This window comes from Carassius auratus, chromosome 25 (assembly GCF_003368295.1).
Source record: "Carassius auratus strain Wakin chromosome 25, ASM336829v1, whole genome shotgun sequence".
NCBI classification, from domain to species: Eukaryota; Metazoa; Chordata; class Actinopteri; order Cypriniformes; family Cyprinidae; genus Carassius; species Carassius auratus.
This window is the reverse complement of record NC_039267.1, coordinates 11050182-11073409: the sequence shown is the minus strand read 5'-3', so window position 1 is coordinate 11073409 and position 23228 is coordinate 11050182. Positions and strand designations below refer to the sequence as shown.

The following is a 23228-nucleotide window of genomic DNA, read 5'->3' as shown; positions in this document are numbered from 1 at the left end:
GAGAGATATTATAAATGTATGCTTTTTATATTTAATATCTTTTTTTATTAACAAGATATATTTACATAGATAGGAGTAGAATGTACGTGTTTAAATGTACTATATATATATGTTGTGTGTATATATATATATATATATATTATATATATATATATATACACACACACACACATGCATATATATGTAATTCTGCATATGCATACGCAAAATATACTTTATAGAGAGAGAGAAAGAATATGTGAGACTTTGTGAACAGCAGATGCAGATTCAGTGTGGGCCTGTATGTTTCTATGTAGTGAAGATGACTATGAATGTGATTTGCCATAACGGACTACTGTATGATGTAAATAATTTGTCTCTCTATCCTTATTGTCTGACTTGCTGTGTGATACATGTGTATATATAGCCTATGAACACAGTACAATATAGACAGTTTGGTTTAATAGTTAAATGAGGTCAATCAGCATTTCATTTTATCCCTATGTGAGTAAAGTTCTAGTGTTATTGTTACAAATGATCAAAAAACAGGCTGAATCTTGATTTGTTTTGTATAACGGTTTAGGTTTCACCATTTATGAAAACCTTTCTTTTCTTTAAATGTCTTCTTAAGATTTCTATATGGAGATCCAACTCAGAAATGGTACAAATGACAATATTTCTGTCGTTCCAGTCATGATAATAAAGTTTTATTATGTGTGTCATATATGAATGAACTCTCTTTGTGCTGTATCTAGCAAATGTTGTCCTCTCTTAAGTCTCCATTTCATCAGCTCTGTTTGAACTTTGACCATGACCTTCTGATGACCCTCGATGCTCTTGACTCGACCCTCAACTGCATGCGTCTAGACAGGCTTTTTAATTTCCTCTTATGGACTCTTTTTGAAAAAGAAGCGTAACACTACCTGTCTGAAAGAGTAGTGCAGCTAAATGAATTATATTTTGATTTACAGATACCACATACAATACACATTGTCTCATAGATATTAACACTTTTTACTAGTCTGCAAAATGCTGATGAGGATTACAGCATGGCTATACCTCACACAAGAACAATTTGGTTAACATGCATTAAATGTATTCAAAAAGCAAACCTGTAGCATCACTGTAGCTTTATTAGATTCTGAACTTGGCTGTCCTTGAGGACAAATACTAAATCCCTACTCATAACTCAACACTAAATCATAAGCTAATGTGGAGGAGGATATGACCTATTTGTTTTCAAAAGGCGCATTGTAAACCTCGCTTTATGTAGAATGACTAGAGTGCCACCTTCTGGACGAGTTACAATAGCTTGCCAGGAGAACAACTTCTCTTTGACTGTGGCCCATTGTTTCAGGATTATGAATCACTTTAGGTAAAAATAAATTACCTTGGGCCTTCATTGAAGGAATTAAGACAAGTTACACAAGCAGTGAGGTAGTTTCTTGAATAATATCGCTCGCGGGTATTACACAAACGGACGGAAAATCCGCGCCAGTATGACGTTCTGTCTCAGCTCCAGAACGACCAGCACTGGGAGTTTAAAATCATCCTGAGATGACAGTTATGAGCCACTTACAACCACAGTAGTACATTCCATCTAATATTACATATCTAAAAGTGCTAATGTTAATAAAACAGGTTGGGTCACGTTTTGCCTATATTCTGGGACCTATATCCGAGTTACGAAAACAGCTTCTAATTTTGTTTTGGACACCACACAATAGTTCACATAAGAAACAGGCATGTATGAATAGTCTAATTGCAAAAATGTAAAAAGGTTCTGTGAGGGTAACATTTTTAGACAGAGTTGGCTATAGAAAATATCTGTCAATGAAAGTTTGTAACATTACATTTAGTCAAGCTAAAATAAAAGTTCGTATTTTTCAGACATATCTTCTGAAAACAAAATGAAGTCTAATTAAACTAAAACTTTAAACAACAAAAAATTGTAAATAGGCCTATATTTACTAGTTGGGTCATCAAAATTAATTATACAGCATAGCTCTCCATTTTATAATAGTAAAAAATAAAAATAAAAAATAAAATTTTATATCAGTGTAGTATTGCTGTTTGTTTTTATTGATATTATTAATTCAAATTAAGCCACAGATTACTTTTTTTTCATTTTAACTTTGTCTTCTTCTTTTCTTAGACTATTAATACTTATAATTATGATATTTAACAAAATCCTAATTTTATCCATCATGGATCATTCAGACTACAATAACATTTCAAGATGAATGACATAAATGATGATAAATTGTGGGCTTCCTTTTATAGTTGATGAACTACACTTCCCATAATTCCACTCGCTCTCTGAACCTGTTCTGTTTTGCTGTCATTGCTGTTGCTGCCTAGATATACATATAATAAAGATAAAAAAAATTTGACTATTTAAACGACATTATCTAATATATTCTATGCATTCATACATTTTATGTATTCATTTAGCTAATTTGAATGGTGGCACACATGAAGAAGGAAGGATCAAAGGCTGCTGCTGTGAACCTGAGAACCCAGAGCTGGTTTGAGAGCCTCAGACTCGGAGATCAGAGTTAAAAACCTACACAGAAGCCAACTACAGAACTGACAGAGCCTTGCTGCTGGTTTTAGACAGGAGATTGATACTGGAACAGCCTGAGAGACTTTACAGTATATTCAGATTCGTTGATAAAAAGAATGCATTGAAACAACTGTACTGTACAAGAAATTAACCATGCAATTTAAAGCACTTTTTAATTTTGGTAAAAGCTTTTACACACATTGTAACATACTGTACAATATGTGTATTACAGAATACACATACTACTGTTTAAAAGTTTGAGGTTGGTTTGTAGGGCTGCATTTTTTAAATCAATAATTCAGTGAAAATTGTGACATTGTATATTTTTACAATTTAAAATAACTTTTTTCTATGTGAATCGGTTTTGAAAAGGTGATTTATTTGTGATGCAAAGTCATTTCTCCAGTCTCCAGTGTCACATAATCCTTTAGAAATCATTATAATATGCTGCTTTTTTTGTGGAAAACCATTATTATTATTATTATTATTATTATTATTATTATTTGTTCAAAAGAACAGAATTTATTTGAAATAGAAGTATTTTGTAACCTTTTAATTGTCTTTACTGTCACTTGAATACATTTCATGTGTCCTTGCTGAATTATTTATTTACACAAATTGTTAAAAAAAAAAATAATTTGCAAAATGAAGAAAAGGTAAAAAAAAAAAAAGGGTTTAACTGTGAGTAGATGAGAGAAAATTGTTGATAAAATACAACATTATGTTCACAATTAATCTTGTTAGTCACATCCTACAAACTACTAAGTCCTGGAGAATTTTTTTTTCAACAAATCTTGAACTTGTGTGGTTTGTGATGATCACTGGGGTACTGGGCATTGCAGTTCCTGGAAGTACTGATAAGTGTGTTTTATATGACTATAACCTCAACCTGCAGAGGTAAAAAACAAAACAAATAATATAATGCATCTGTGAGACATACATGTTTAAGGCTATACATTTTTAACCTTGGCTGGCAGAAGGGCATGAGATTAGGGGATTGAAGATGACAAATCCTGGGATGTTTTGGCCAGTGGAGGTGGTGATCCATTGCTGATACTGTGACACACGAGTGTACACACCAGGTTCACCGGGCTGACCCACAGTCATGACCTCTGCTGATGATACCAGACTGAACCCACACTGAACACTGCTGACTCCACCATTGGCCCACCAGAGTCCCCCTACAGAGAGCATGTATTTCACTGACCTTTTTATACATTGTACTATTAACATTAAAACAGTGATCGGAGCAAACAGTGACTATAAAGCACATTTTTAGATGAGTAGCAATAATCGGACTGGTTCTTGTACCTGGCAGGTGTCTTTTCCTCCCTGCAGTAAACCAGCACACATCATGTTGTCTGTAATGAGGTCGGCACCCAGCAGATTATTACATTCAGAATTAATTACCACTGGAACCACAGTCTCCTGCAGAGTCCCGGGATAAGACAAATTCACTGGACACACAAACACAGTCATCAGTTTGTGATGTTAGCAGATGTGCGTGTGTGTATGTGTGTGTGTGTATGATTGTGTTACCTCCAAATGCGGTTTGTCCCCAGCCTGTGATCCAGCTGCTGGTGCCGGATGGGAAGTGGCTGTTTTCTGCAGCTAAACACACGGGTCTGATATAGTTGGTGAAGCTGACTGAAGAGGACAGACGCAGGAGAGCGATGTCATTGTTGTAGGTGTCGCTGTTGTAGGACGGGTGAATGAGGAGCGTACTGACGCTTCTGCTGATTTCATGCCCATGATCGCCTTGCTGTGTCCTCCTTCCCAGATACACACAGACGCTGAACGTGTTGACGCTGAATGAAGAACACAACAATATTACAAGAACAGAGAGAGCAGTGTTTAATATCTGTGGAAATGTGTGATCGTGTGCTTCTAACCTAGCGAAACAGTGAGCTGCAGTTAACACCCATTCACTGCTGATGAGGGAACCTCCGCAGAAATGGCCTTTATATTTGGGGGCTGTGTAGACTAACCATCCATGGCCATGCACCCTCATGTGTGTCTGCACCACCCACAACACGGGGGTATAGAGGGGCACGACCACAAACTGAAAGAGAGGAGAGAGGAGTTGACACCCAAGACAAAGTTACATCAGATCACACAAGTGTTTCTTTTTAGATTTGTGCCATTCTTTCTAAAGACATCCAGGGAAAGAGGCTCTTACCGTTCAAATGAGAACGAGAATCTGCAATATAAGACACAAGGTGGGAAAGATTACAGCAACACCGAAATTTAACACACAGTTCAGGGCTTGGAGTAATTATTAAATATAATATAAAACTTTTTTTTTTTACATTATGTATGTTATGTAAAAGCAATTGAATTAAAGGTTTTTCGTTTTTATAGGCCTCTGTTTTATTGGGCAGGTATGAGGGGAAATGGGATCTGGATTTGATCCATGCAGCCCAGATTAGAACCAGAGTCCAGTGATCCAACAGCTGCTTACAGTATGACGTGTACAGTAGCGTTATTTATGATCTGTTTGAAAGTTTGTGAAAATGCTACCAAATCAATTGGAAGACCCTACCTTTGACGCATATGAGCATGGCCACACACGTTAACCTCCACATCGTCACGAGATTCTCTCTTCTATGCTTGTTTGATCATGAAAAATGTAATTTGCATATACGCCCTCCATTTTCACAATCATATTTTATTCCTTTCTCTCTCCTTTTAATTTTATTTCTATCATGCTACACCTTGTCTTGCAGCAAAATCATGAGTGACTATGGGAAAGTATATATGTATGCTATAGAAATATGTATAAATAATAGCGCCTGCTTTTTCAATAGCGTGTTCTGCTGCTATTCAAATACACTTTAATGCATGCTTGACATGAACAGCCTGTGTAATTTAAATAAAAGGTACATAACCCATCATATTTTTAATACCTTTTTTAGTTTTATTTTGTGATTCAATATATAAATTTCATATTTAATTAAAACAAAGGTCCCACAGTATTTCTTTGTCGTAAAAAATACCCAAACAATAGTAAGAGAGTACAAAATAATATTCAATCCTGATTATAAAGTTTGGTATTTTTCAAAACTGATGCCTTATTCTTTTATTTCTTATGAAACTGGGTTCGTGAAATATGTAATAGTTCCAGTCCATTTTCTCTATATGGAACCACCTATATTTTCTAGTTTATATAAATTTCAATTTTTATAAAACATTTCCTCTTTTATAACCAATGCCAAAAAACTTTGGTTTGCTAAAGGAATTCAAAACCTTTTTGTCAGCCCCTTCAGTGGCTTAAGTACTTTTCAATATTTAGTAACTAAAGAATCATAATTGTGAAAAAAAGCTTAAAAAGTGATTACTTATGAAATCCGATATATTACACAATATGTCATTTTTTTCCACAGTGTAGGTAATGTCGGTTTTGTAATGTCTTGTTCCTCCAGTTGGTCCAGATCTGGTCGAGCTGTAGTAGTTAGTCCTGACTGTAGGGGGCGTCATCGTTACTGTGTTTCCAGTGTTGCACACGGTGCTGCAGTTTCAGAGCAGCCTGTCTGAGAAGAGGCAGGTACAAATCAACACTACATCAACTTAATCTGCAATATCTCCAACATGAATATAAATATGCTCTGTGTTAGCCGTGTACACTAATTTCTTAAGGCCAAAGATGTCATTAGTAAGTGTAGGGTAAACACTGAGTCATACTTGGAGATGTTCTTGCAGTAGAGCATGCTGATGGAGCGCAGCTGCAGACAGCTGCACAGTAGAAAGGAAGGAGTGCGGTCAGTCAGGAGAGGACAGCCACTCACATCCAGCTCCTTCAGGAAGTGACCAACTCTTGTCAGGTACTTCACTGCTGTATCTGTCAGCTGGAGAAAACAATATATATAGTCAGTCAGTCAAGATCTTTACCATGCTCCAATGATCCGAGACCACTTTTTTATTGAATTGAATGCATTTATTTTATTTCAAATTGCATATGCCAATATATATATATATATATATATATATATATATATATATATATATATATATATATATATATATATATATATTTGGGCTTACATTTAGACTAACTGCAAATGTGAATGAATTACCATACTAGAGATCAAAAATAGATTAATTATGCTGTTTTTTATATATACTGTATGTTGTAATAAAGTATGTGTATACTGTAGTGTGTATATAATATGTAATAATAGTTATAATAAGTATATATTTTTTTATTATATAGTATGTTCCCGTTACTGTGAAATTTACTTTCTTGGATTCAGAGAGCAAAATATATTTTTAAATGCTTAAAAAATATTGATGTATTTATTATGTTTTAAAATATATTTTTCAAAAATATACTTGTAGAGAATATGTACAAAATACAAAAAAATAGAAAAAAGTATATTTGAAAATATTTTGCCATATGGATTATCAGCATAACAATTTGATGGAAATGTAGATTTTCTTATTTTGATTTAAAAATCCTAAAAAGTTTTTTCTCGATTACTGAAACAAAGAAGTACTTTAGGGCATCCAGCTATTCGGACTGTGGCAATGGTCCTGCAGAAGAAGGAGAGGGCTTTGATGGCTCGGTCAGACAGACGCTCACACTGACACACATCCAGAAGCTCCAGCTTTTTACAGTTTTGGCAAAACATCTGCACAAGACAAAAAAAGATCATCACATGAACTTCTCCAAAAAGAGTAATCAGACGGTAAATACACTGCAAGTCAAATTTATGCACAATGAAGTAATAAAAAGGGGAAACCAAACCTTTATTCCATTATCTGTTATGAAAACACATTCAGATGCGGTCAGTTTTCTCAGACTGTGGTTAGTTCCCAAGGGCTGCCAGTCCCTGTGAAAGACACAACTTTATAATAAAACAGTATTGACCACAGCTGGAAAATAATTTTTCAGTATAGATAGATAGATAGATAGATAGTACAGTATATATTATGCATAAGATACTAAAGTGTACTTTGTCATGTATTTTACAGCCTGTGATGTCCAGAGAGACGAGAGAAGCACAAATGTCCAGACACTCAAATCCATTATCTGTCAGGTTCTCACAGAAACACACACTCAGCTGGGTCAGCTTGCTACATCTGGAGAACAAATGTACATTCAAACAGTCTCCGTGTAGGAAGAATTTGATATTTTATGTATAAAGTGTGTGTACTTCTGAGTTATTCTCTTCAGGGACAGGTCAGTAAGTTTTGGGCAGTAGGAAAGATCAAGCTCTCGCAGTTCCACAGCAGATGCTCCTTCAGTGATGTAATGGATTCCCATATCTGTGACCCTAGACCAGGTCAAAAAAAATTAAAACACACACACACACATAATATAAATTAAATGCAACTATTCTATTAGTTTTAAACAAAACAGTTTTTTTTAAGAATCATATTTAAGAATGCATGTCCAGTAATAACCATATATCCAATATATAATGTGTTTATATATACTGTGCCATATATCATATTTTTGGCCCATTTTCTGTTCTCTCACCCCACAGAAAAATAAAATAAAAAGTTCTCAGAGAGACTCTGCATTTGCATTTTCCTATATATTCATGTTGGTCGTCTCTTACTTGATACAGCCTGAGATATTTAAGTTGCACAGTTTTGTCAGACTTCCTAAAGACTTCAAGCTGGCGTCAGTCATGCGAGTGCAGTCAGACACCTGGACCTCGCTGAGTTTCAGACAGCTCCGGCACAGGGCCTTCAACCCGCTGTCCGTCATACGATTATTACCTGCAATGCAGAATGCACAGTTTCTATTTGAATAATTCAGCCTCTCTAACCATGCCACACTATTTGAGCGCATAAATACAAACCTTCTATTTGGACTTTGGTGAGGCTGATCACTTCAGCCATAGTTTTGAAAGCCACATCAGAGAGATACGGTGAGTCCAGTATGGAAATCGCAGTCAACGTAGGACATTTAGCCACTAAGACCTTGCAGCAAAGAAAAACAACAATCACCAATCAACTAACAAATGTACTTTAAACTTAAAGTCTAATAGATGTTAGTGTACATAACATATATTAATAACACGTACCTGCACACAGGTGTCAGTCAGGATGGGGAGATCATCTAGCACAATCCGTTGAAGTGTGCTGCAAGCTTCAGCAACAATATTTAAATCCATCCACAGATATCTGTACAGTAGAAAATAAAAACTGTAATGCCACATTCATATAATGCAATCCTTAATCTGAGCACCAAAAAAGTACCTGGTACAGTAGCTATTAAAGTTTTGTGGCTATAGAAGTGCTATTTTATTATATATTAATATATCCACCTCCATATTAGATAAAATATTAGCTAATATTACTAGTTTCTATATTCTATACATGTCAACACCTGAGAACATCCAGAGAGGTCCAGATACGTGAGTCTGTGGCAGCCTTTTCCTGTGCTCAGATACTGCAGGCCTTTATCAGAGAAACTTGTGCAGTATGCGAGACTCATAGACCGCAGCGTCAGACAGCATCTTTAAAATAACAATCAATGCCGTGAGCATCATAAAAATATAGCATTTCTCTCATGTGTAGAGTATGAAGAACTGAGACGCATGTAAGAAGTTTGGACCTTGACAGGACTCTTAAAGTGGCATTAGTGATATGAGTGAAGGCCAGATTAAGATGCAGGAGAGAGCGGCATCCCTCTAAAATCATCTTCATGTTTTCATCCTGTCAGTGTGTGTACAAACAAAACAGGAATTAGATTTTTTTTTAAAGCTTTGTAACAGTGTGTTTTTATTCTACTTGCATTAAGATGTGAGCATTCACTGAGATCGAGTTCTTGAAGATTTCTGCATTGACCTTTGACAAAAAAAACAAAAACACAAGCATGGTCCTTATCATGTTTTTGATTACATCAAAAATGTATGAATTTTTAAGGCTGGTTAAAGTTAATTTACTGATGCGTCTAAAACTCGACTCCTGCACCAGTGTGCAACCGCAGAAGTTGACAGAGATCACGTAGACGCGATGCACACGCAGTATTCTCTCCACAGTCTGATCTGTGATCCAGCTGGCCTCAAGGGAGAAATCGATCTGTGGAAACACATCTTACAGGTTATACTACCTAGATTTATATTTAAGAGTTTTAAAGCGAGCTGCACTGACCTCAGTCCACAGCGAGCTGATTTGAGCGATCGCTTTCCAAGAACGACACACCTGAGCACATTTCAGGAGCTCACGCACACCTAAACTTTGGAAGATCTGCAGCAAATTGTGTATTAAAATCAGTTGGCTTGTGTAATTGCCAGTTATTTAATGGTAACATCACAGAGGTTAAGTGATACCTTAAGAGACAGCTTGTTAGGAAGCAGTGATAGTCTGTCCTGGCCATCGTTTTGTGGTCTCCCTGAGATCTGGCTTTCTTGTAAATCTCTCTCTAGCTTCTGAGCAGACATAAATCATAAAACATCTCACGAGTTCAGTGCATATGTGTTTGACTTTTGAAAAACTACCTTAAAGTATTCCTTTGTTCTTTTAGCGTCCTGCACAACATGACGCCAAGCTGTGATGAAGTTTCTGCAGTGAACAGACTCCTGCACTTTTTGTAGCTTCCTCATGGCATCTGGATAAAATATAAAATGCCTTTATGTGTTAGAAAGAATATTAACAGAGAACAAAAAAGTTTTGATTGAGCAGCTGGATTTTCTAAATACTTCAACTTCTGAATTACATGTAAGAATAATATTCCCTTATGTTATAACCCATAAAAGCTAAATACCATTCCTCCTCCGTTTGCGAAACTGAACCCAGGCTGTCCACTTGATGAAAGCCAGTTTTATCCGTCTCTGTTTGTGATACATCTCAGCCTCTTCCATTCTCTCCAGGAGTCTGGCAGCCTTCAATTTCTTCTTTGAAATATAACCCTTCCAACCCCTTAACAGAAAAAATAATTGATAAAGCTAGTTGACATTGTTTTCTGTTGTGTGACTCTTACAGTCTATAGTTTTGACACTCACGTGAAACACATTTTGGTCAGGCTGGTGCGATAACAGGAGTACGCTTTCTCCAACAAATGTGACGGACACTGTGAGAGGGGAAATTAATAAATGATTTTAAGCAGATGAAGAGTTGAAGACACAACTCTCATTCACTCTGAATGATGAAAATACTTAAAGAGTTTTACCAGGCTGTCTTCTGGGTTTCCAAATATATCAAACACAATGCCTCTTGCCAATGAGGAGATTTGTTTGTCTTTGTCAATAAATGTGTGCCTGAATTCAGAAAAAGTTTACATCTTAGAGATGTTGTTTACTGTATTAAAACCATTTTGCTGAGCCATACGTGAAGAATCACACCTACCAGCAGATCTCAAAATCATGATCCTCAAGGATAGATAGGATCTTCTCCTCTATAAAGAGCAAAGGATCCTCAGGGCATGAGATGCATAACCCAGCAAGTAAAGCCTGGTTGAAATGCAAAATATAAAAAATACAATATTATTTTATTAACAATATGTAGCCTCTTTGTGCAGTTACCTATTTCCTTAAACGGATTATTAATAAAGTAATTAGATCATTAGAAAACATTTAATGTAATTCACCTTGTATATCTGAGGAAGTGAATGTTTAATCATGTAGTTTCGTATAACTGGATCTGAATCTTGCAGAGAAATCATCATAAAAACGACGGCTCCAGGTGAAGAGCTAGTTTAATGATTTCCTGAAGTCAATGCAACAAAAAAATATGATACTCCTGCAGCTTCTGTCAATATTTACACATTATGTCGCTTGGTAACCTAAAAGCATGTGATTTGTCAGGAGAAATTACAGAAGGAAACAATAGGAAAATAGAAAGTTAATGTGTGTGTATATATAACTATAACTATATTGCTAAAGACTGTGTTTATGGATAAATAGAAGCATAGATGGATTTTAAATAAATCACATGGTTATTTTTATTTATTCAATTATGATAGAAATGTAATTCGTTCAAAAACGCAGAATCATTAATGAACGCTCAACACAGCAACACTTAACTCTGCGAAATGTTTTGGTCGTCCACTCACTGACGCAATAGACGCAGAGCTGAGGAAACAGTAGTGACGGGTAAAATGATCAGGAACTGTTTGTATCTGTATTATTTATCCTGTCGGACAAGGAGCATGTGTTAACATATGAAAGCTGCGCCTATCGCAGAATGGGAGACGACACTGTCGTAGCCCGCCTGTGCAGCGTGAAGGCTCTGCTGGGGATTGTAGCAGGAGCCGGAGCCTCGTATGGCATTTATAAACTAGTCTTCAGTCGCGCGGGAGATGCGGGAGTAAACAGAAAAAAGTCTGCTAAAAGTGTGACTATTCAGCCTGGAAGCCTGATGGCCAAAGTGTCTGGATTTAAAGTTGTCAGTAAGAGTGATAATCTGGATCCTACTGTGGATACTGAATCTAGTAAGTTAAGTGACATTGAAATGGTTGGATGTGTTATAAAAGTCTTGCTTCCTGACAGCTCTGTGTAAGTTTGAAGGGAGTGTTTTTCAATCATATACATTACAGTGAGTGTATATCTAGGCAGTGTGTCAACTTCATTTTATTGTCCTAGGTTCTTGATTTAGAAACAGAAGTAGATGTCTTCTTCATACAATCCTTTATTTATGTTTTTGTCTTCTCACAAGGTGATATTTTCTCCAAATCTGCTGCCAACCTGGAGCCTCGACATCTGAGTATGCTTCTCTCGCTTCTGCAGAGCAGCCCAAACCTAGAAGAGAGGAGGAAAGTTCTCGTGACTTTGGGAAATGCTGCTGCCTTTACAGTAAACCAGGTCATCTGATGTTCTGTCTTCTAGACATTATGCATAAGACGTATTTTTTGGACTTGATGATCCAGCATATTTAAAGTTATTTTTTGTTTTTCTTCGTTAGGATCTTCTGCGAGAATTCGGAGGTCTTCACATCATAGCAGGCTTCCTCTCAGACCCTTCGCCTGAGATCCGCGTTCAGACTCTGAACGCTCTGAACAACTTGAGCATGAATATCCGCAATCAAGAGCAGCTGAAGGTATCGCATTATTTATTAAGAGGACAGAATTAAACGTAAAAAACGCTACTACAAAATATTAATAAATGCTGTTATAATATATAAATGACACCATTTTGAATCTGTTTTTCTTTCGCTCTACCATGGATACTATGCCTACACTGGTTTCTGTTGTTGTTGGTCAGATATACGTCTCGTCGGTGATGCAGATGATTGAGATGTCGCCGGTGAACTCTGACCTTCAGCTGGCAGCGCTCCGATTGCTCACTAATCTGTCAGTCACGGATAATCACCAGCATCTGATGAAGGGTTCCATCACCCTCCTCCTGTCACTGCTCGTAGTGAGCAGTGAAGTCCTACAGGTGATTAACGTGAGGAACGTGTTCAGTGATGTGTTTACACAAGCAGATGTGTTGAAGATTGAATCTGTTCCTGCAGATCCAGGTCCTGAAGGTCCTGGTCAATCTTTCCTCCAATCCAGATCTGATGGACGATATTGTGCAAGCTCAGGTGAACAAGCATGTCTTTTATGGTTTCTGCTGTAATGCTTTCACTGTTTTGTAAGTGAGATCCAGTGCAGCTGGTTCCAGTGAATATTCAGTCATACCAACACAATATGATTATAAATAGATAAATCTATATATAATCGCCTTGGATGCTAGGTGTCCTAGTTTTTCTCATTGCCTGCTGTTGATGCATACTTCTATTTTAAGGCCACTCTGTGGTCATGATTCAGTTTAGTGCTGCACGATTTGAGGAAAGAATATTATTGTGATTTTTCTTCAGATAAAAACTGCCATTGCTATTTAAAATAAGATTATTATAAAAAAAAGGCATGCTGTGCTTGTTTGTATGGCTTTACACTTTTTCCAGATTTTAATGAATTTGTAATCAACATGATAAAAATAAATCATCATATGATCAAAATAAATTCACATCATTATCAATATTATTAGATTCTCCTAAATACTAATTTGCTTTATTTCACAGTAGAGTATTGTAATAGTAATGTTTCTTACTTTATTTAATAAAGTAGTATTTATTATTAGTAATATTTATTTTGTGTCTTATCTTTATTTAATAATAATTATAATATGTCAACATGAGAATAAAATAAAATCATTTATCATTACTATTGTTAATATTAATATTATTTTAAGATTTTATTTAAGTCATATATTGTATTATTATTGCAATAATAATATAAAGAAATATATTGTAATATTTCATTGTGAAATAAAAATTTGTGTTTAGGAAAAAAACCTTTTAATTTAATAATTAATTTTATTCTGATAACATCATTTTATATCAGCATATAAAAAAAAATTCGGCCAATTTGTGAAGCCTTACAAATTATGGCCATCTTAATTGTATTTATTTTGGCGTTAAACTGCAGCTAGCGCTCTGAAAACCTAAAATATATATTTGTATGTTTATTTATTTATATAAATCACAATCTATGTGATTTTATAACCACACTAAGCCACGTTGCGATTCTGGTTCTATCTTGATTCTTCATGCAGCCATAATTGAGTTCTTCTCTTAGTTGTGAGCTGTTATATATTGACACAAGCTCCTCCATGTACTTGTAAATCTGTTCACAGGCTCCAGCGTCCCTGATTTTGTTGTTTGACGGCTGCACAAGCACGTCTGTTCTTCTCCGCCTGTTGTTTTTCGTGGGGAATCTGCGCGCGTGGAGACCCTCTGCTCAGGTGGCTGAAGCTCTGAGGAGGCGACAGGACTCTCTGTTCTGTGTTTTACTGGACAGCTCCTCTCAGCTGCACCGTAAACTGCCCCTGCTGCTGTCCCATCCAGACGAGGAGGTGAAGTCACAGGTGGCCAGACTCCTCACATAAGCTCTTACAGAACATTTTTTACCAAATATACCCGTTCTTCATTGTGTAGAAGCTTGTTTGCCTAGAGCTCTGCACTAACAACCTACTGTAGCTTCAAACCCTTGCTGGAACAGTGTTGAGATCTACAGGTAATGGATGAGAAATGACTCCCTCAGGCATTTGGAGTGATTTTTGTTCCTATAATAGACATTTGTGAACACCACAGACCTCGTTCGATGAGGACATCTTCACTGCCTAACATTTTCTTGTCCAAGTGAGTGCAGGTATTTTTTCTGACCACACTAAGTGCTTTGGATATCCAGACTAGTGGTGGAAAGGACTCTTGTAACATCTCAGCATGTTTAGAAATCTTAATGCCTTGAAAAATAAGTGTTACTTCAGTGCTGCATAATGCAAGTGAAGTTTACTACTAAAAAACGTTATTCAGGTTACGCTGATGTAGTAATGACCCAGGAACCTTATTTTTACAGAATGTGTGCATTGATTGTACTGTGACTGTTTTCTTATGCTTGATGATGATATCGACAGGGCCAGCGAGCGATGCATTAAGAAATATTGTTTTATAAGGCAATTATAAAACAGTGGTTAATATTTGCTATGATTTCTTTTAGGAATGCTTTTTGGCTTTTATATCAGGTCTGTGGAAGTTCTTTAAAATAAATATTAACATTTTTAATAACCTTTGTTTATTTAATTTGTCTCATTTGTTATAAGTGACTTAATGCTGCGTTTTTAGCTTTATTTTGCACCATAGCATAAAGTATGACGCATTCTGAAAACAGAAACAGGAGTGCCTTATTGTACCTTTTTTTTTTTTTTAGAGATTCGTTTATTTGGGGTTTGTTTTGTAAGTCCAGTTCGCTCACATATTTAGCGAGAACTGTCTGTCATTCGAGACTGAGACTGTGGAATGACAGAGAAGAGCATGTGCTGAAATGACACTGAATGTAGAGCCGCGAAGAAGAAAACTCGACTCAGAAAAGCAAGGTAAACAATAATACAAACAAGTAACGCCATTGTATGTAAACTGAAGAACTAAAAAGAATCCACTGGCCTGAATTGTCAACAGTGCAGTGCGTTATTTTATTAAAACAGACCATTACACCGTTGTTTCAATTACTTCGGACTTTTGATATGCAACAATGGATGTCACATGATCATAAATTCTCGTGACATTAATGGCTGTCTGTTGTTTTTCACATTAATGGATTTGAACGTGTATTATAATTTATCCTGGATGTAAATGAATCCGGATCAAATTTACATGATGCATATTTTTCAGTCACACATTAGTAACTACTAATAAACCAATGTGTATGTATCTAATACACCGTAACCAGTTTGAGATATTTATAATTTAATGCAATTTATTGCATGTAAGAAATAGTTGAACCATGTTCATTAATGTTTTATTTACAATAAACTTTTTTTTTTTTTTACATTTAATTAATGTTAACATGTTTTTTTTTTGTCAATATTAACAGATATATGCTGCCGATTCTAAGGAATTCAAATAAATATATTTAGAAAATATGATAATTTAAATAAAACCAAACAGTTTTTAATGCTTAATAATAACCATGATTCCATCAGATTGTCCAGCGGTTCTCTAGGTTTCATCAGGCTGGTTCATGCTGTGACAGGGTTTGTGTAGCTCCCGTTCACTCAGAAGTCAGCGATGCTCACACTCACTCCTGTTTCCTGCAAACAAGCGGCTCCTACACCCCGAAACACCCGCAGAGAAGTGAGACCCCATGCACCTTTCATTAAATCAAGGGTGTTTTTTTGTGCTTGTTTTCTAACATGATGCTACTAACCCTTTTATTGTCTTTACTTCAAACTTCTTTACAGAATGCAGCTTCGGTGAAGAAATATGAGATAAGAACCCATGCAAGACCAGCATAAGTGCTGAAAATGAAATAGAGGCCCAAAAAATCACAAATAATTATAAGGTAAATGTGCACTGGACACATATGTCCAGTTTTATTTTGCATATTGCTGATGTTGATGCTGATGTTGCTCTGTTCTATTTATTTAGGTTTGGATTCAGGAAGTGCAAGATTCATGTGACAAAGCGTCTCTTTCAGGACAGGTCGGACACTGTGGGTTCATCGTTCACTTGTGGCAACGTTCTCTATATGTTTCTCTTCGGCTGGTGGATCTCTCTGGTTTATGTTTTTGTTGGACTCCTAATGCTCTTCACAGTTTTTGGCATCCCGTGTGGTAAGAATCTGTCTAAATAAGTACTGATACATTGTAGTATCTCTCTGGATTGCTAATGTGCCACTGTTTTATTTCAGTGAAACTGTTGGAGGTTGTCCTGCTATTTTCTATGGCCATTTGGAAAACTTCTCTACTACTTCTATAAATACACAGTGGATGGGATCATTGTGTTTGTTGTTAGTATACTCAACATCAATCTACAAATATTTAATACTGATATTCAGAAATATGTTGTCAGTTTTATACCACATCCACAACAATGTTAAAAAGTTTGGGGTCGGTAAGATTTGGTAATGTTTTTGAACTAAATCTAATTTATTTAATCCAAAATACAGTAAAAACTGAGATATATTTTTGCTATTTAGATAACTATTTCCGTTTTTATATTTTTCAAATGTAATTTATTCCCAGCAACATTACTCCAGTCTTCAGCCTCACATGATCTATCAGAAATCATTTTAATATAATGATTTGATGCTCAAAAATGATCAATTATCCGTATTGTCAATGTTGAAAACATTTGTGCTGCATACTGTTTTTGTGGAAACCATGAGACAGTTTTTCATGATTCTTTGATAAACAGATTGTAAAAAGAGCAGAGTTTGTAACATTATATCTCTCGTATTACATCGTCATGGGCTTTGAAAGGTGAGCAGCTACACCAGAACAACACCAGAACCTCACAAATACCTTTTGACAGCAACACTGTTGTCATCTCTATTCTCAGTATTTCCACTCAGAGTAACTTTGTTGTCAGTGCTGTGGTGAACGCTACATTCGGCTTCACCACAGAGTTGACCTTTTACATCACGCCGTTGCTCCGAGGTCATCACCAGGGGAATAAGGGCCTGCAGGAGATCGTGAAGGCGGCTCTCACTAGAACCCTCCTCTTCATACCAGTATGAGATCTGTTACACCACAGAGGATCCTAAATCTGCCAAATGTGCAATGCATGACCGTGATATTTGTGTGTGTGTCGCTCTCAGGGGATCTGTGTGATAATCACGGGGTTCAGGCACAGGAGCAGAGGTTTAACAGTCGCTCTGCAGGGGTCCGCTCCTCTCTGCTCTTCATATCAATAGGAGGTAAGATGTCATGTGACACGAGGTGACAAAAATTAGCTTGATATTACACTTCTCTCCTGCTCTAGTAATTAAAGACAACGTAAAATGACACTGTAACACATTTAACTTAAATTATGTGACATCACTTTAAGTGAAACTGTTAAAGTAGGAATAATATAGGGTGGGAATTGATTTTATATATAATGCAATTTAATATAATAATATAATATAATTTTAAAGAAGAATAATCCAAGTTAAAGAAGACCACCAGTGTCAGCAGAAATTACTGTTTTCAAGCAGGTTTTGGTGGCAAACATTGATTGGAAAAAACTCTCTAAATATGTAAATGGTATATGAGGAATAAAAAAAGAAGCATTTCATTTTTATGAAAATGTATGATTTATTTTTTTCCCTGTAGAATTTTGTGAACAATATGACAGTCTATTAAGATCAACGTTATTTATAGTTTGACTACATTAATATATTATAATTTATGAATATATTATAATTTAAATAATAATAATTTATGTACTAAATTAGATCCATTTACATAATTTAATGTATGTATTATGAAGATTATTAATATTTTATTATAGAAGGTAAATATAGTTGATTTTGATGTCATGTTGCACAATTCCTGGTACAAATAAATTGTGAAAATACATTATTTCATGAAACATATTACCAAAACACACAGATGCATAAGTTTATTAATACTCACAAAAATTCATTTTAATTTAGCACGGTCTTAAAAAAATGTCTGATGCACAAATCTTGGGAAAATACGTTAATTTATGAAATCGATTACCAAAAGATTGCATTTTTGCATTACAGTCGTACATGGCTTCCCACAACTGTCAATGTTACAAGCATATTAGTATGATCATGTGACTGAAGACTGGAGTAATAACTGCTGAAAAATTCAGCGTTACCATCAAATTATGATGTGATTTACATTATGAAACATTGTTTACTTTTTTCAGGTTAACATTAGACTTACATTGTGTCTTAGACTATTAATATTCACGAACATTTTCATCTGTTGCAGTTACCTGTTTGTTTGTTAATGTCTATATTAAAATATGACTGTCTAAATAACTGTCTAAAAAGTGTTTTTGAACTGTTTTAACAAGACTTCATTATTTTATTTTTTATGGTTGAATTATATCTTATATATTAATACATGGAAATTTAAAATAAATTTCTGGTCAATCTCTGAGGGCAAAACATACAATATAAAAAACTAAATACACAAACAAAAAAAATATTTTCTTTCTCATTGCTTTATCAACTTATACATGGTTAAAAAATATATGTATTTCACATTTTATTAGTCATCAATATTTTTTCATCATATAATTGGAAAAGTAAATCAAAGAACACAATATGCTCAATCTTAATTTAATAAAAAAAAATTTTCAAAGGTCAAGGCTGAACATTGTCTTACAAAATGTAATGTAATAGGCTACACTGTATTTCATTGTTACCAAAATGTAGCATTTTACAAACATTATTCATAACATCGGTTTAAATTAATAATAGTCTTAGCATTTCTTAAGATTTAAGACAGCATCATCTAATTCAATTTGTGGCCAACAGCATACAACAACACAACACAAATAAACAGATCAGGGGCCTGTTCCATAAAACAAGTTTACCAAATAAGCCAGGCTTATTTCAGTTAGTCTGACTTATTTTGAACCAAATCAGCTGACAATATATCAGACTGAAACTGAAATTAACCTGGCTTATTTTGTAAACTTTTTTTTAATGAAACAGCCCCTTGATGTAGTGTTGGGATCTCGGCTCTTAATAACTCCACAAGTATATATCAACTCTATGAATATGTAAAAAATGCTTTCCATTTTGTCTTCAGATTGTGAAACTCTGTGCGGAACTGAGGGTTGACCGCAGCGTAAATGATCGGGTTGGTGAGGGATGTCATGCAGACCAAAGACACTGTTAAAACCTCCAGCTCCCGAAAAACCTCCACCTGAAATACATTAAATACAGGTGCCAAGACATCATAAACATCATAAACCATTAGACTTGGCAATATGACCAACACACTGCACACAAGCAAATAATAAATAAAAACACTAGGTTATGTAATTAATAATCAGTATTTTTTGATAAAATCGTTTTTTTTTTATTAATTTATATAAATTTTAAAACAAGATACATTTACTTGATATGCAAGACACTGAGAATTAAATATATCACCCATAATTAAGTTTTATTTTTCCAGTTTTAAGTATTAGTTAACAAAGTCTTATTTTAATCACGTTTTATTAAAAATTCATTATTTTATTTGTTATTTCATTATTTATTTATTTTGTGGTGTGAATGGTAGATGTTAAAGAGCTAATCTGGTTGAACGAGGCATAGAAACAGTTTTCTCTGACGATAAATTGATACAAATCAGTACAAATTTTGCTTGAAACTTACTGTTAGATTGTCGTTTTGGTAAAAGAAGTGATTTAAAACCACTGTCGCAATCAGTGGGATCCAAAATATGAGGAAGGTGAAGATGATGTATCCGGAGCGCTTGGCCAGTTTGCTCTCCTTCTTGGCGTTCCCTCGTTCTTTTTGGGCGAGAGATGGCATCATACAGACGGCACCTGCCACCTCCTCCTCCCTCTCCTCCTGTGGAGCAGCTGTGGCTTCACCGGTCGATGCTGGAGACGTTTCTGCAGCCGTTTCTTGAGGAACGCTTTGCTTATCAGCACATTTATCTCCATTCCCTGATGCTGGAGAAGTTTCTTCAGTAGTATCTTGCGAAGGGCTTGACTTAACAGTACCATATTCTTCACTAGCTGGAGGAGGAAAAGTTTCTAAAGTATGATCTAGTTGGTCAGCATCTTCTCCTTTTACTGATGACTGAGAACGTTCTGCAGGAACATCGTGCTGGACATTTGGTACCACACCACCCTCCTTGTCTTCTTCATTAGTTAATGAAGAACTTTCTTCAGAAGTAGGTTGGTGGTCGTTTGGCTCCACAAGAACTTCTTGAACCTGTGGTGCTTCGTTGGAAAGTTCATCTATAAAGGTGACTTTGGTTTCTCTGGGTATTTCATTGGCAAGATCTGGTTTGTTTATATCCAAGGACTCCTTCCCAAATGATGTGGTAAGTTCCTCAGATGTTGGAGGCAAATCCAGTGGATTCTCTTCATGTGACTCATTTTGATTCGGTTTTAAATTGTCATTATCGAAGGTTTGTTGTTTTTCTGCATCATTTTTAATATCAGCCTTTTCTTCTTTTTTGTGCTCTGTATCATCTTTCTTCTTATTTGGTGGTGGAAGCGACCCCTTATCAAAGATTTTCCGACCGTGCGCTCTGACTATAAAGAAAATACGACCGTAGAATCCAATGATGAGCGTCAAACAAACGCACCAGATGGGAGTCAAAATGTAAACTCCAAACGTGTCATACGAGTCTAACGTGTCCACGCGCAAACCTCTGCATCTGACGTACACCGGCGAGTCTTTCGCGAAAACCACGCACATTACCGATATGGAGACGGGAAGCAGCCATGTCAACGCTATCCACGCCGTTATCCGTTTTCTGCGCTCGGCATTTTTAAACGGATGTGCAATGGCTTGATATCGCTCGGCGCTGATGCACGCCAGCGTGAGCAACTGCACGCAACAGATGAGAGAAAACGACGCGATCTGCGCGCTGCAGAACAGATCGCCGAGGTCTCGCGCGTCGCGAGCGCTCAAAACGACACTGAGAAGCAATGGACAATCAACAGCGCATCGCAAGAGGTCAATAACGGCCAGATTCACCAGGAGAGCGTTGTTGGACGTCTGGAGCGACTTCTGGTGGTGCACGGCCCACGCCACGAACAAGTTTGCGAGAAATCCAACGTGCAAAGTGACCAGCAAAACCAGACAATTGGCAGCTACAAACGCAACTTCTAGAGTGTCTTGCCATGTGCTGTTCACTTGTCCCCAAACATTGGTGAAATTACTTCTCATCTCCAGTTTTGATTTCCAGGAATAAAGTCGCACCTTTCACTCCATCTCTGCTCTTCTGCTTCTTGAGAGCCTGTCGTAATAAACTCCTTTATTCTCTCCCTCATCATCACTATGGTTCTCCATTTGTTTGCGTTTTTCAATTAACACCCTGCAGGGCTCATGGTCACCGGGGATGCTTTTTCTTTTTTAGGCAATTTACTCGTAGTTCTTCAGACAGTGACAACGCCAATTACAGAACAAGGGCTGATTATAATGATTTTTTTCCCCTTTATTTCTGCCAGATATTTATTTATTTATTTAATCAAAAGCTCAAATTCTAATTTACATTTTAAAAATATATTTATTTTATTTCGAATAATAGAATGTCATAATTAGAACTGATCTTTGATTAAAGATGCAGTTTATCCTCTTGTTGTCATAGCGATCAGTAATCTTATTTTGAGGAGATTAATTTGGCAAAGGTTTTACTCTAAATCTGGGATTAAGATGTGCTCTTTTGATTTTGTCAGGTTACTTCTCTGCATTCATAGTAATTATATATAATTTTGGCTGTTTAATGGTTTGAATTTATTTAGATTTGTAACATTTGATTTTGTAACTGTTTAACTGATAGATTAAAAATAACAGAAAAATGGTGTATTAAACAAAAATATTACAAGTTACAAAAATAATGTATTATGAAAGATAATTATATATTTCATGATGGTAAAGCTGAATTTTCAGTTTCAGTCTTCAGTGTCACATGATCAAATCACGCCAAGAAATATTTCTTCTTATTTGAAAACACCTAATGTTTTTTGTGGAAGTCGTGGGAATTTGATGAATGAGATGTTCAAAAGAGCAATTTATTTGAAATAAAATGTGTAACATTATAAATGGTCCTCTTTGATCAATTTAATGTGTGCTTGCTGAATAGAAGAATACACATACCTCAGTTGAGACCGGATTAATCCTGCTTCGGCTCTTCTGTGTTGAGCACATCATTAGAGCTCCACCAGTGTGATGACGAGGGATGTATCGCCCACAGGACAGACTCTTGAAACTGACAAACATAATTCAGAGAAAGATTGTAGCATTTCATTGTGCACTAGGCCTAATATATCATCCTGTAAACAAGCATTAGTGAATACACTCTGTCACAGTAAACACAGCCGTTTGTTAGGAAGGAAGTAGATGATGGGATTGTAGATGGGGCTTGTCTTTGGTCACTCTGAAATCTAAAACTGGTCAGAAATTGAGATTAATCAGCACTTTATTATATTTTACAAATAGTGTTTTAATCATTTGTATTAGTAGAGATAATATAATCATAGCAGCCAAATAATATCAAAATATAGCCTTAACATAAGTCATTTATTTAATGTTGTTTTAAATATATATATATTAATGTTATATTTTAGTATTTTAGTATTAAACGCTTAATATTGTTATTTCATACCTGAAACTTTGTTGTATTAAATACTTGAATAAAAAATTACTCACACATTTTGAAAATGATATTTAAACTTCATAAATATTATAAATATGCAATATTTTTTGTATTATATATATTATATATATATACATATATATATATATATATATATATATATA

General features: G+C 35.5%; 2 protein-coding genes and 2 pseudogenes across 2 annotated transcripts; 1 reads left to right on the top strand and 3 right to left on the bottom strand.

The window, feature by feature from the left end:
* Positions 1–3472: 3472 nt before the first annotated feature.
* Positions 3473–5184, bottom strand: LOC113043275 (serine protease 27-like; annotated as a pseudogene).
* Positions 5185–5596: 412 nt separating this feature from the next.
* LOC113043278 (dynein regulatory complex subunit 6-like) lies at positions 5597–11208 on the bottom strand (annotated as a pseudogene).
* A 339-nt stretch (positions 11209–11547) lies between these two features.
* On the top strand, positions 11548–15046 carry LOC113043273 (armadillo repeat-containing protein 10-like). The gene is made up of 6 exons (XM_026202526.1): positions 11548–11927; positions 12152–12297; positions 12398–12532; positions 12697–12873; positions 12950–13021; positions 14116–15046. Exons 1-6 carry the CDS (start codon positions 11681–11683, stop codon positions 14365–14367), a joined length of 1029 nt encoding a protein of 342 aa, XP_026058311.1. The 5' UTR covers positions 11548–11680; the 3' UTR covers positions 14368–15046.
* A 4361-nt stretch (positions 15047–19407) lies between these two features.
* LOC113043269 (uncharacterized) lies at positions 19408–21904 on the bottom strand. The gene is made up of 2 exons (XM_026202517.1): positions 20103–21904; positions 19408–19647 (listed from the first exon to the last, which is right to left on the bottom strand). The coding sequence occupies exons 1-2, from the start codon at positions 21633–21635 to the stop codon at positions 19492–19494; spliced, it is 1689 nt and encodes a 562-aa protein (XP_026058302.1). The 5' UTR covers positions 21636–21904; the 3' UTR covers positions 19408–19491.
* Between the last annotated feature and the right edge of the window lie 1324 nt (positions 21905–23228).

What these genes read in the sequence shown, in the direction of transcription:
- LOC113043273 (XM_026202526.1), top strand. Translation starts at nt 11,681, where the DNA reads ATGGGAGACGACACTGTCGTAGCCCGCCTGTGCAGCGTGAAGGCTCTG. An exon ending in TACTGTGGATACTGAATCTA is followed by an intron (nt 11,928 to 12,151) that starts GTAAGTTAAGTG and finishes TCTTCTCACAAG; the next exon opens with GTGATATTTTCTCCAAATCT. An exon ending in ACGATATTGTGCAAGCTCAG is followed by an intron (nt 13,022 to 14,115) that starts GTGAACAAGCAT and finishes ATCTGTTCACAG; the next exon opens with GCTCCAGCGTCCCTGATTTT.
- LOC113043269 (XM_026202517.1), bottom strand. Translation starts at nt 21,635, where the DNA reads ATGAGAAGTAATTTCACCAATGTTTGGGGACAAGTGAACAGCACATGG. An exon ending in ACCAAAACGACAATCTAACA is followed by an intron (nt 19,648 to 20,102) that starts GTAAGTTTCAAG and finishes AATGTATTTCAG; the next exon opens with GTGGAGGTTTTTCGGGAGCT.